The 12566-nt window shown below is 37.5% G+C and overlaps 1 protein-coding gene across 1 annotated transcript in view; it reads right to left on the reverse strand.

Moving 5' to 3' along the window:
• TMPRSS15 (transmembrane serine protease 15) overlaps positions 1–12566 on the reverse strand; it is a 103863-nt gene that overhangs the window by 60161 nt on the left and 31136 nt on the right. Inside the window, exons 7-8 of the mRNA XM_036352518.1 lie at positions 11252–11360; positions 7986–8092 (exon numbers count right to left, since the gene is read on the reverse strand). Coding sequence (XP_036208411.1) covers positions 7986–8092; positions 11252–11360 — 216 coding nt within the window. The remainder of the gene's footprint in view (positions 1–7985; positions 8093–11251; positions 11361–12566) is intronic.

Below are 12566 nucleotides of genomic sequence, written 5' to 3' on the forward strand. Positions count from 1 at the left end.
TTTTTAAATTTATATGAATGTATTTAACATATATGTTCACAATGGGGATGATATTGCTTCTCAAGGGGTAAAATTTGTTTCTCAGGGGGGAAAAATCTGAATTTTTAAATGTATGAAGCCAAGATATGCATATAATGTATAAACAGATATACAGAATATCTAAAATATTAAACTTTCATGGGAGAGGAACTAGGTTAAAAATAAAGGTTTAGCTTTTTTGTTTGATAATTTGAACTGGGTATCTGAGTTAGGTTTCTGAAAAGTATCACACTTGCAGGTTGGAGACAAAGCACCTTATTGAGTTCTAAATAAAGATCCCCTCATGAACTATTGAAAATTCTGTGCTTATCACATAGAACTTAGTAAAGAAAGTGATGCATAAATGAAGATTTCAATAGAATATAAAAGAAAGAACATCATAGACAAGTGTTGATTCACATCTTGCTCTTTGCCTCAAAAATGTTGCATGTCATTTTTCCAGAATTTTCTCACAAAGAGCTACATTGATTTAGACTCTGCCCACCATGACTTTTATATAACTGTATAACCCAAATAACTCCAATATTGAAAATCTTTATAGTCCATAAGTATCTACTTGCTTAAAAGATGTGACTATCCTAGAAACTTTGCTTCAAACCCATCTAACTCTCTCTTTCTGGATTTCTTTTGCATAGCAATGGGACTGTTTTTGGACAATGGCTTCTGGTTGGGTCTGAATGTGGTTCAGTGGCACCCTGGATGGTTGTACTGTGTTGGATCCTCAGGTTTTCTAATGGTATTGCACTAGTCTAGATAGTCCAGAGACTTATGTTCTGAGGCCCATTACCATACAAACTTCTGGAAATGGTGTAGCATGTTTGTGTCTGTAGAGACTTTATAAACTTTCATCAGATTCTTAAAGTCTCCTTGACTAGAAGGAGACTCAGAATGTGCATCCAGAAGAAAGCACATACCTGTTGCCTCCAGGAAGACAGCAGCAGGTGGTGGTTAAGAGGAGGGGCTCCAGAGTCAGCATGAGAGTTAGTTCTGACTCCATATTTACTAGCCTTCTCTGTGTCTCAATGTCCTCTGATATAATAATACTTTCCATAAAGGTTTGCAATAAGAAGGAAACGAGTAACTTTCATGTGTTACAGTGACTGGTGTATAGTAAATGCTCAATAATTACTATCATGTCTCCTTCTCCCTAAATGGGTTGTAAGCCCTGAAAACATAGAGATTATATCTAATGCTTTCTATGCCTCTGCCATTCTGCCTGAGCATCAGAAACTTTTAAGCAAATTTGGGTGCCAGATTAATACATGAGTATCTAGAGTGACAGAGTTTGCCTACATAAAAGAATCAGGTCTGAAGTTGAAAGAAAAAAAAGTTTCCTAATGATTTTTAAAGGCTGGATTTTTCTAGAGCACATTCAATACATTTTTAGACAATAATTCCTTACGAAAATCCATTGGCTTCTACTGAAACCGTCTTATACTTCTATAAATATTAATTTCCATAAACTGGCCAACTAGTCATGTTTAAAAGTGAATAAACTCATCATTTGTCTTTTAACAGCAAAGCCTCTGGTGAGTAAGTCTTGTGAAAGAGAACGGCATGGAAGCATGAATAAGATACAAGGAAATTTGAAAGGAGGGCGATGGGCAGGAAAGACACTTTCTACAAAGTATGAGTCTAAAGATCTAGCCCCCAAATATTGATGCCATCCAATTTACAAGAGAAGAAATTCTGGCACTGGAGTGTGGTCTTTGTATGTTATAAACGTTTTGTTGCGTGCTCATGATTAATTTGGTATGGTGTTAAGTGCCCGTGACATGGGGAAGAAATAACCAGGTCCCCCTATTAGAAAAGTTCAGATTGGTGAATTATAGAAAAATAACTTTGGAATTAATCTATATGGGAGAAATGCCATAGGGACATCAAGAAGGTGTATGAGGAAATCATCTTTAATTTATCTGGGCACTATGATTGGACAGTCTTTGAGAGCCTCTGAGAAGACCAACACTTTAAATCAGTGCTTGTTCAACTTTTCCATATACATAATCCCATCAATAGAAGTGAGTGAATGGGCGCTTCTAAGTTAACACAAAGGTGTTTGAATAAAAATGCAAAGTTAATCAAAATGCTTGACTTTGAAAAATATTTGCATGTATTACTTAATCGCATATCCACAATATGATTATTTTGTTGTAGTGTAAGTTGACGATTCAGGAAGATCCACTATGCTTATTATACTCATGTGTGCTTAACTTTCAAAAGCAGCCTCTGTGGAAAACAGTATGGAGTTTCCTCAGAAAATTAAAAATGGAGCTCCCATTTGACCCAGTAATCCCATTTCTAGAAATATATCCCAAGAAAACAGAAACACCAGTCAGAAAGGACATATGCACCCCTATGTTCATAGCAGCACAATTTATAATAGTAAAGATTTGGAAACAACCTAAGTGCCCATCAACAGATGAGTACATTAAATGGTTAAGAGTTCCTTCTTTTTTACAGCAACGTAGTATTCCATTACATCTACACAATGGACTACTACACTGCTGCATAAAAGAAGGAACTTCTAACCATTTGCAACAGCATGGATGGACCTGGAGAGCATTATGTTAAGTGAAATAAGTCAGTCAGAGAAAGATAAATATCACATCATCTCACTCATATCCTATATAATAAAACCCTAATATGCAAATCGACTAAACTGCGGATTGACCTGTCACTATTATGCTCAACACAGGAGCTGCCCCCTAGTGGTCAGTGCGCTCCCACAGGGGGAGCACTGCTCAGCCAGAAGCTGGGCTCATGGCTGGCAAGCGCAGCTGTGGTGGCGGGAGCCTCTCCCACCTCCACTGCAGGTAGGTGGTAAGGAGTGAGGGGTCCCAGACTGTGAAAAGAATATCTGACTGCCAGCTTAGGCCCTATCCCCTCAGGCCTAAGCCAGCAGGTGGACATCCCCCGAGGGGTCCAAGACTATGAGAGGGCGCAGACCAGGCTGAGGGAGGCCCCCTCCCCCCATGGACAAATATTGCATTTACATTCCTTTAGTGTGGAATGTAATGAACAACATAAACTGATGAACTAAAATAGATCCAGAGACACAGAAGCATCGAACAGACCATTCAACCTCAGGGGGCTGGTAGGGGGAATTGTGAGAGGGGAGGGGAGATGAGAGATCAACCAAAGGACTTGTAAGCATGTATATAAGCATAACCCATGGACACAGTCAGTAGGGGGGTGAGGGCATGTGCTGGGGGGGAAGTGGGAATGAGCGGGGAGAGGTCAATGGAGGAAAAAGGATTCATATGTAATACTTTAAACAATAAAGAATTTAAAAAATAAAATAAAATAATAAAAGCATGGCCTTGAGTTGTTAAGCTATAATATAGGGGTATGTCGTCAGCAGTTATTTGGGAATGGAATGACCGCTAAGTGCTTGGGATAAAAAGAATGGCATATCAACCACACACTCAGAAATACATTTTCTCAGCTTGGCAATTTGAAATCAATTTCAGTGTGCTCACCCAGGCTATTTTTATTCAATTTCTTTGAGGATGCACAAAATATCTATGTATTTTTCTCAACAAAACATTAAATTAGCACACTTGGAAGTTGTAATCTTCCACCACTTTCATACCCAGTATTGATAATTATTACCATCACTGAATAGAATATTGTACCTAAAACACTTTTGAAATACTTCTCCATCAACCTATTCTGACTTACATCAATTCCTATAATTATTTAGAAAAAACTCTACTGCACTCAAAATCATCTTTTATCTAATGCCTACTTTCCTCTGACACTTTTTACCAGTTAGAGAATTTTTACATCATTATTTCATATAAAAATGACTGAGTAATGCCTTTAGAATTTGTTTATACTAACTTACTCCTAATCAAATATATAAGAACTATTTTAGCCCTAACTGGTTTGGCTCAGTGGATACAGCATCAGCCTGCAGACTGAAGGGTCCCAGGTTCTATTCCAGTCAAGGGCATGTACCCTGGTTATGGGCACATCCCTAGCAGGGGGTGTTCAGGAGGCAGCTGATTGATGTTACTCTCTCATTGATATTTCTAACTCTCTATCCCTCTCCCTTCCTCTTTGTATATTTTTTAAAAAAAGAACTATTTTATGGTACTGGATACTTATACTCTCTTGTACTTTCTCTAGACAATGTTATTTTCCTGATTTTAATGAAAATATTTATATATTTTCAATGTGATAAGGATAATAACAGTATTTGAGACATACATTTTGAACCGGAATTTTAATGAAAGTGAATCTTGTATGCATTCCTCACATAAAGAAACTTGCTAAAATATTTAGAAAAATATGGGATTGTGAATCAGAAATGCAGGTCTTGGCATTATTCTAAAAATAACTTTAGAGTTATGAGAAATAATATTGTTCATTAATTACTTACAATAATATCATTATATATAAACCTGTTGTTTAAACTTAAATCAACATAACAAAGTTTTTGCCAGGCTTTGTGCTAGATGCTAGACTAAGATATTATTGCCTTTCTTGAGAAAAGGTGTAAGTACAAATTTTTAAATGTAGTTTTAGTAGTCAATGTCATTTCTCATGTTATTTCCAAGTTAAAATTAAATTATTTAGCTTTCAAAAATTTAAAATAGATTTATATTTCAAAAAAGACCCTAAACATTAAAATACCTATTTATTATTATTTAAATACTAGAGGCCTGGTGCACAAAAATTTGTGCACTCGGGGGGGGGGGAGGGTCCCTCAGCCCGGCCTGTGCCCTCTTGCAGTCTGGGACCCCTCAGGGGTGACCACTTGCTGGCTTAGGCCTGCTCCCTGGGGTATTGGGCCCAAGCTGGCAGTCAGACATCCCTCTGGCAGCCCAGCAGCCCTTGGGAGATGTTCACTTACTAGCAGGGAGCAGACCTAAGTTGCAGTCGGACATCTTTAGTGCTGCTGAGGTGGCAGGAGAGGCTCCCGCTACCACCGCTGTGCTAGCAGCCATAGTCTGGCTTGTGGCTGAGCAGAGCTCCCCCTGTGGGAGAACACTGACCATCAGGGGACAGCTCCTGCATTGAGCATCTGTCTCCTGGTGGTCAGTGTGTATCATAGTGACCAGTCATTCCCAGTCGTTCTGCTGTTAGGGTCAATTTGCATATTACCATTTTATTATATAGGATAGAGGCCTGGTGCATGGGTGGGGTCGACTGGTTTGCCTTGAAGGGTGTCCTGGATCAGGATGAGGGTCCCGCTGGGGTGCCTGGCCAGCCTGGCTGAGGGGCTGATAGCTGTTTGCAGGCTGGTTAAGCCCCCCAGTGGGGACCCTCACTTCATGGGGGTTTGGCCAGCCTGGGTGAGGGGCTGATGGCTGTTTTCAGAGTGACCAAGCCCCCTGGTGGCTGAAGCTCCCAGCCTTTCCTTTTTTTTTTTTTTTTTTTTTTTTTATTCACTCCAGCTCTGTGGCCATGGTGACTGGAAGCAGATATCGGGGGTTTATTTACCTTCTATAATTGAAACTTTGTTGCCTTGAGACGAGGCAGCAGCTGGCCAGGAAGCTTGGCTTCTTCCATTGCCTGGGCAACCAAGCCTCCTGCTCGCGGCCTGCTGGAAGCAGGTATCTGGGGTTTATTTATCTTCTATATTTGAAACTTTGTTGCTTTGAGTGGAGCTCAGAGCCGGCCGGGAAGCTTGCCTTCCTCCATCATTGGGGCAACCAAGCCTCCTGCTCGCTCCAGCTTTGTGGCTGCTGGCCACCATCTTGGTTGGGTTTAATTTGCATATAGTTGCTCTGATTGGCTGGTGAGTGTGGCTTAAGGCATAGGGAAGGTACGGTCAATTTGCATGTTTGTCTATTATTGGGTAAGACTAGAGGTCCAGAGCATGATTAAATCATGCACTTGCAGGGTCCCTAAGCCTAGCCTGCCATCAGGGCCATGTCTGCTGCCCCGCGACGTCTTGTATGCTCTGAGGACGCTGCCGGTACCCCACCCTGCCTGCCGCAAGAGCCTTGCTGCTCATTTGGTCATGACGCCGTTACGGCCTTTTATGATATACTTTCATATTTTTTTATATTTGGATATTTGTTTCTTTATTGCATTTATCATAATTGTGTGTTATTCACATCATTATGCCTAATGATTCTAAGATTTATTTATGAATGACTGATAATCTAACCACAGGAAATAAATAAAAATATCATTTAGGCAAATCAAGGTATTTGAAGAGTAAAGGAACAAGAGTTCCTTACGCCTTTCACTTTTGGGCAGCTAATCTCTACAAATATAGCTTTCATCATGTATAGAGTTTACAGCAGCACCTACACAATATGGCTCTAGAGAACACTTATTGAGTTAAAGTGCTGAGAATACTACTTTGCACATTGCCAGTGATTGATGTACACTAACATTTATTATTATCACATTATCCCTTGACGAAATTTATATGAACTGGCTTATTTGTCCATCTAAGTAAATATTTATGTTGACATAATATTGAGGAACTGGATTTATCAGCTACAGAAATAAGTAGATTATAAAATGGCTTGGCCCATTTATTAAACCAAATGTGACTTACCATGAGTTTATCTGTTTTATGTACGCTCATTATTGAATTTGTACTTGGGACTCTTAAAGCACAATGAAGAAATGCATTTGTTTGAAGTCAGAGATTTTGGGTTTGATTCCTGCCTCCAACATTAACGAGCTTCGTGGATTAGTGGTCACTTAATTTCTTATACCTCATTTTCCTCTCCTGTGATGTATATTTGTATATTTATTGAAAATACTAAGAATATCCACAAACAGCACTCGGTATCATGAGTGTCACACCAATAATGCCCAATAAAAAGTCTATATTTTTGCCCTAGCCAGTTTGACTCAATGGCTAGAGTGTTGGCCTGTGGACCAAAGTGTCTTGGGTTCAATTCCAGTCAAGGGCACATAACTCAGTTGCAGGCTCCTCTCCCAGGAGGCAACCAATCAATGTAAACACATTGATATTTCTCTCTGCCTTTCCCCCTCTCTCTTCCATTCTCTCTAAAAATCAATGGAAAAGTATCCTCATGTGAGGATGAAAAAATACATATTATTATTATCATATCTTAAATATTTCTCAAGTCTATATATCAATCAAAAACATTCATTAGATAGAATCCAGTTGTCATGTCCCACAAGCACAATTTGAAAGCTGAAATTATTAAAATAAATGCAGTTATAATACAGGAGTCATTTGCAACCTCTTCTTAGCTCCTTATTTGACATTTCCTTCAAAGTGTGAGGAAAACGAGTTATTCCTTTCACTCCACTTCCATATTCTCTCCTTCATCCTTATTTCCCCTTGGAATTTCACTCCTTTATTGGCTACCATTTTGGGGTGAGATGGAATAAAGTGGGGAGGGTACATTTAAGTTAGTTAGTGCATTCCCTGCCCTCCTCTCAGTTTCCATTAATGTCCATGTATTTAATGACAAAAGGTTATGTGATAGCAATACTACCCATATCTTCCAATTACTGAGTCTACATTCTTGCTAGTCATTGTCTTACCCACTTTGTTAGTAATTGTCCCACGGGAGATGGAGGAACACAGTGCATATTGAAAATAAGAAAAAGAGTTCCATGAGTTTATAACTTATGCAATGTCAGAGAAATATACTGTAGTATTTTTTAGTTTTTGCCTGAGTTTTGCTTAATGGGAAGAAGTAACACTCAAACAAAGCATAGTACAAAAATATAATTATATATATTTTTGGAAAATTCTACATGTTTTTAAATAACATACAGTAGAATAGAATCAAGTGAGATAGTAACTATTTTACTATTAAGAAGACTGATTGCATAGAGCACTAAATTATTAATTTTTTAAATGAGGAACAGTTTTGTTTATTCCTTTTAGAAACTTGAAGTTTGAGTCTACATATAGTTCAAAATAAAGAGAAAATACACCCCTCCAGTTTCTCACATATTTTCATTCCAATAATGGATGTATTTTTGTTTTAACTTACCTCTTAAAATCTTGCTTGAACCCACGCCTTCATAGATATTTAATATATCTGTATAATATATGTTAAAGGAATCGAAGCTCAGTTTAATGGAAAGTCCTTGTTTTACACTAAAGTAAAAGCAAAAAATAGGTTATTACACTGAACAATTGTTACAACTCTTAATGCATTCTAGAATTTGAATGCATTTTTCTCATTGTACATAGTAAACACAACATAAGATCAACACTCTTAATGACATTTTTAGTGTATGGTGTGGTATAGATAGCTATGACGATGTCATGTGGCAGATCTCTAGAACTTTCTCAACTGGCATGACTGAAACTGTACCCAATGAACAGTCACTCCCCATTTTACCCTCCCCCAGTCCCTGGCAATCACTATTCTACATTCTCTCTCTAGGAGTTTGAATAATTTAGATGTGTTATGTCTGATTCAATATCCTTTAATTGGTCTGTTCAAATTTTGCATTTCTTCATAATTCAGTGTTGGTAGAGTGTATGTTTGTATGAACTTATCCATTTCCTTTACCCAATTTGTTGGTGTATAATTATTTATACTAGTTTCTTATTATTCTCTTAGTTTCTGTAGCATCATCAGCTGTAACCCCCCTCTTTCATTTTTGATTTTATTTGTTCAACTATTCTCTTTTTCTTACTCTAGCTAATTGTTTGTCAATTTTGTTAATATTAAAAAAAACCCTCAGTGGCATTATTTAAAGCTGTTTCCCTATTCCCCTTTCAATTTACTTATTCTCTAATATTTTTTTTAATATATTTTATTGATTTTTTACAGAGAGGGAGAGAGATAGAGAGTTAGAAACATCGATGAGAGAGGAACATCGATCAGCTGCCTCCTGCACATCTCCCACTGGGGATGTGCCCGCAACCCAGGTACATGCCCTTGACCGGAATCGAACCCGGGACCCTTCAGTCCACAGGCCGAGGCTCTATCCACTGAGCCAAACCGGTTTCGGCTACTTATTCTCTAATATTAATCATATCTTCCTTCTGCTAACTCTGGCCTCAGTTTGTTCTTTCTCCAGTTCCTTGAGGTATAAAGTTAAGTTGATCGTTTGAGATCTTTGTTCTTTCTCAATATAGGCAATGACTGTTATAAACTTTCCACTTAGTACTGATTTTTATCCATCCCATAATTTTTAGTATACAGTACTTTCGTTTTCATTTGTCTAAAGATATTTTCTAATTTTCTTTTTTTCTAAGACCCATTGCTTATTCAAAAGCCATAGAGGCTTGCATGTTTGTTTCAGGAGTTTCTAATTTTTTGCTCCCTCTGGTGTCCATATGTGGCACTGCAAGTCCATATGATGACTTTAAAAATAGTTTTTAAAGAATTAAATAATGGGAAATAATTAAAAAGAACAGAGCCATACAATTACTTAAGTAACAGTGTCATTATTGCATAAATGATATTACTATTATAGCAAAATTTTATTGTGCTCTGCTTATAAGCCCTGTAAATTTGACCTACCTTTATTAAGAAATGGCTATAACAATTACATTATTTTTATTTGGCATTAATAACATTTGAAAGATAGCATAAAGACCTTTAGGATTCATGCATTTTCCATTTTCAGACGTAATCTAAGATTTTTTTCTAAGGCTTTCTGATGACCTTTAGAGTAAGGAATAGAATATTTTTCATTTTACTTATGAACAATGCTAATAGTCATTTATAAATGGTACTTTGAGAATTTGATGTGATTATATTGGAAGCACTAGCCTCCAAATTAGTTAATTTTTCACTTGGCAAGAATTACTTAGAATTGCCATTTTAAATACAAAATCATATCTTTGGCACACAAGTAGCATGTTGTATAGAACATGAAAACAGACGAAAGTATGCTCCTAGTCATATTATATGACTTCCATGGAGCTTAGCTCCAAAATAGAAATTATTTAAAGAAACTGGATGTTGGTCTTTCCCTGTATATTGCCAAGTAAATATGTTTAGAACAATCTTCCCTTCACAGCCCATCTCATCTCTGGGATGTGTCTGCATAGGGAAACAACCCTAGTGAATCTTTATGGGGCCATTTCCTACCATTTGTTTGGCAAGAACCCGAAGCTCTGCCTTTCAGTCTTCTTTAATCAGCTGTTATATTGATTCCCCAAGTTTTCTAGTGAATCGTTACAATGACTAAAACTGTTTTACAGTAGGTAGATTGTGAAACCATGGTCTCACCCAGCTGTTAAGAGAAATGAAGTAACCAGAATGTCATTTCTCAAAGTAAATTCCATAGAACAGTTATACCGAAGGCTCTGTGGGGAGAACATGTTCAGTGGCTTAACAGAAAATATATAGTCTTTGGAGATTGACACAGCATATTTGAAAAGTCCTGAACACTTTAAAAAATTGCAATGTGTTTATTTCAATATTCTTTATATTTGAGTAAAAATGATTTGTTCCTTAGAATATCTGGGAGGAACAGCAGGTAGCACTCCTCTGTGAAAAATGCTCAGGTGAGCATTAAGGTAGATCAGCCATCAGCAGTTTGATTAGTTTGATCATCATAATCATTGGATTGGTCAACTGAATTATAAGCTTTGAGGTTAAATATATAGCAACTGGTCCAAGTATTATTCACGATACAGTGAAAAGGCTGTCTGCAGCTCTTCATCTCCCATGACTGAGTCACACCAAAGGAGATTTTCATACAGATGCTGACATAATGAGAAAGGCACTAGTCTGGCTTAAGGATGCCTGTGATGTGATATACCATTTCCTGTGATACACAGACATACACATGTGCTTTTGAATTTGGCAGTGCTTGATCTGTGGCAACTGCAGAAAAAAACTTGCTACGGGGCCCAATAAGATGGCCTAATTATTAGACAGGAGGCCTTCGTATTTTATTATTATTTCTTTTAAATTGATTTCAGAGAAGTAGGGAGAGGGATAAAGAGATAGAAACATCAATGATGAGAGAGAACCATTGATCAGCTGCCTCCTGCATGCACCATACTGGAGAGTGAGCCTACATCCCCGACCGGGAGTCAAACCATGGCCTCCTGGTTCATGGGTTGACCCTCAACCACTGAGCCATGCCCACTGGGCTGACAGGAGGCCTTTTTAAAAGGTTAAGAACAAGAAGGAAACTTCTTGGGCAGATTATCGGTTGGGAAGGCTTTGCTTCATAGCTAATGAAAACAATTTATGTAAAAATACGTTGCTAAAGGTGGTAAGACTTATTACATTAGAGAGTGACTTTAAGACTTAAGACTGGGGAATAGAAGATGGCATATTACCGTATAATCCACTGGCAAACGGCACTTGATTTAGAAGGCTTTGGATAGTTGGTAGCCTCGAAGGACCCCGAAGATCCGGTCAACAAAAATCTTCCATCACAAGTTGTGGCTGTCAAAAATGACAATTAATGTTAGACAAAAACAATCTTGGAAGGATTTCCCAAATGAAATGGGATTTAAATAGGTTAAAGAACTCTTTATAGAGTGCTCATGACTGAGTCTGTGTGAGGCTATTTTATAAAACTGAAATGATGCAATGGGAGATCAGATCTCATGCTTAAAATCCACTGGCTATTTTCAAATGACTCCTAGAAAGTGTCCTTTTTCTCTCTTATGTTGTTAATTCCTCATATGCCCGAAGCTTTGTTGGGGGGGGGGGGGGGGTATAGAAATTGACTAAAGTTAACAAATTTAAATTGCTATCCCTGGAATCTGAGTTCTGAATAAGCTAATTCTAAAGTAAGGTTGGAAAAGCCCATTGTAATATTGCATAGCAACTGTGTTGTTATAAAATGCAAGCTATTATATGATATAAGATAATTTACATGGGCAAAAGAATTAAAGAATTGACCAGCATTTAAAAATCTTGGTAAAAAATCAAATGTTTTTGGTTAACTTTTAGCAATTTGGGGTATAATTTTTATAAAGCATAAAAAAATACTTTGGTAAATAAATGTTTAGGTTAAAAGTATTTCTAATAACAAGGACCTAGGAATTGATTGCATTGGATTATGACTTGGTAGCCTGATTCCAAGCTGAAGACAACAAAAAAATAACAACAAACTGAGAACAGAAAAGATAACCACCGAAGTGCAAGGATTCAACTCTGCACGGGCCGTTACAGACCTCAGGAAAGGAAATAGAGAGAATTGTGGCTTGTCGAAAGAATGAAATCTCCTTTTGTATAAACATAGAGCTAATTTATATGTTTTAAAGATAAACAGTAAAATATGTGACTTTTTAATGCAGAGCTTAATAATTTTCAAGACACAAAAGAAAATCTTCACCTTCAACCCTGTCCACCACAAATCATGCCCAATAATTGGGACAATTAATCACTGATCTTCAATGACCATAAAAGAAAGAATACTGTCTGCTTGTGTTTTATGTGATATATAGAGCTTTTTAATCGCAGTTTGTCAAGAAATCTATGTACTCCAAGATTATAAGCAACGCGAGACAGTCCACTGCTATTGTAAATACTTGGTATTTAATGAGGTGGGGCGATCAATCCTACCAGCTCTAAAATATAACTGCAGGAATGTATAAAGCATTTTCTGTGTGCCAGACACTCTTATAAAGTCACTAGAGGTCT

The sequence above is a fragment of the Myotis myotis genome, unplaced genomic scaffold, assembly GCF_014108235.1.
Source record: "Myotis myotis isolate mMyoMyo1 unplaced genomic scaffold, mMyoMyo1.p scaffold_m19_p_2, whole genome shotgun sequence".
NCBI classification, from domain to species: Eukaryota; Metazoa; Chordata; class Mammalia; order Chiroptera; family Vespertilionidae; genus Myotis; species Myotis myotis.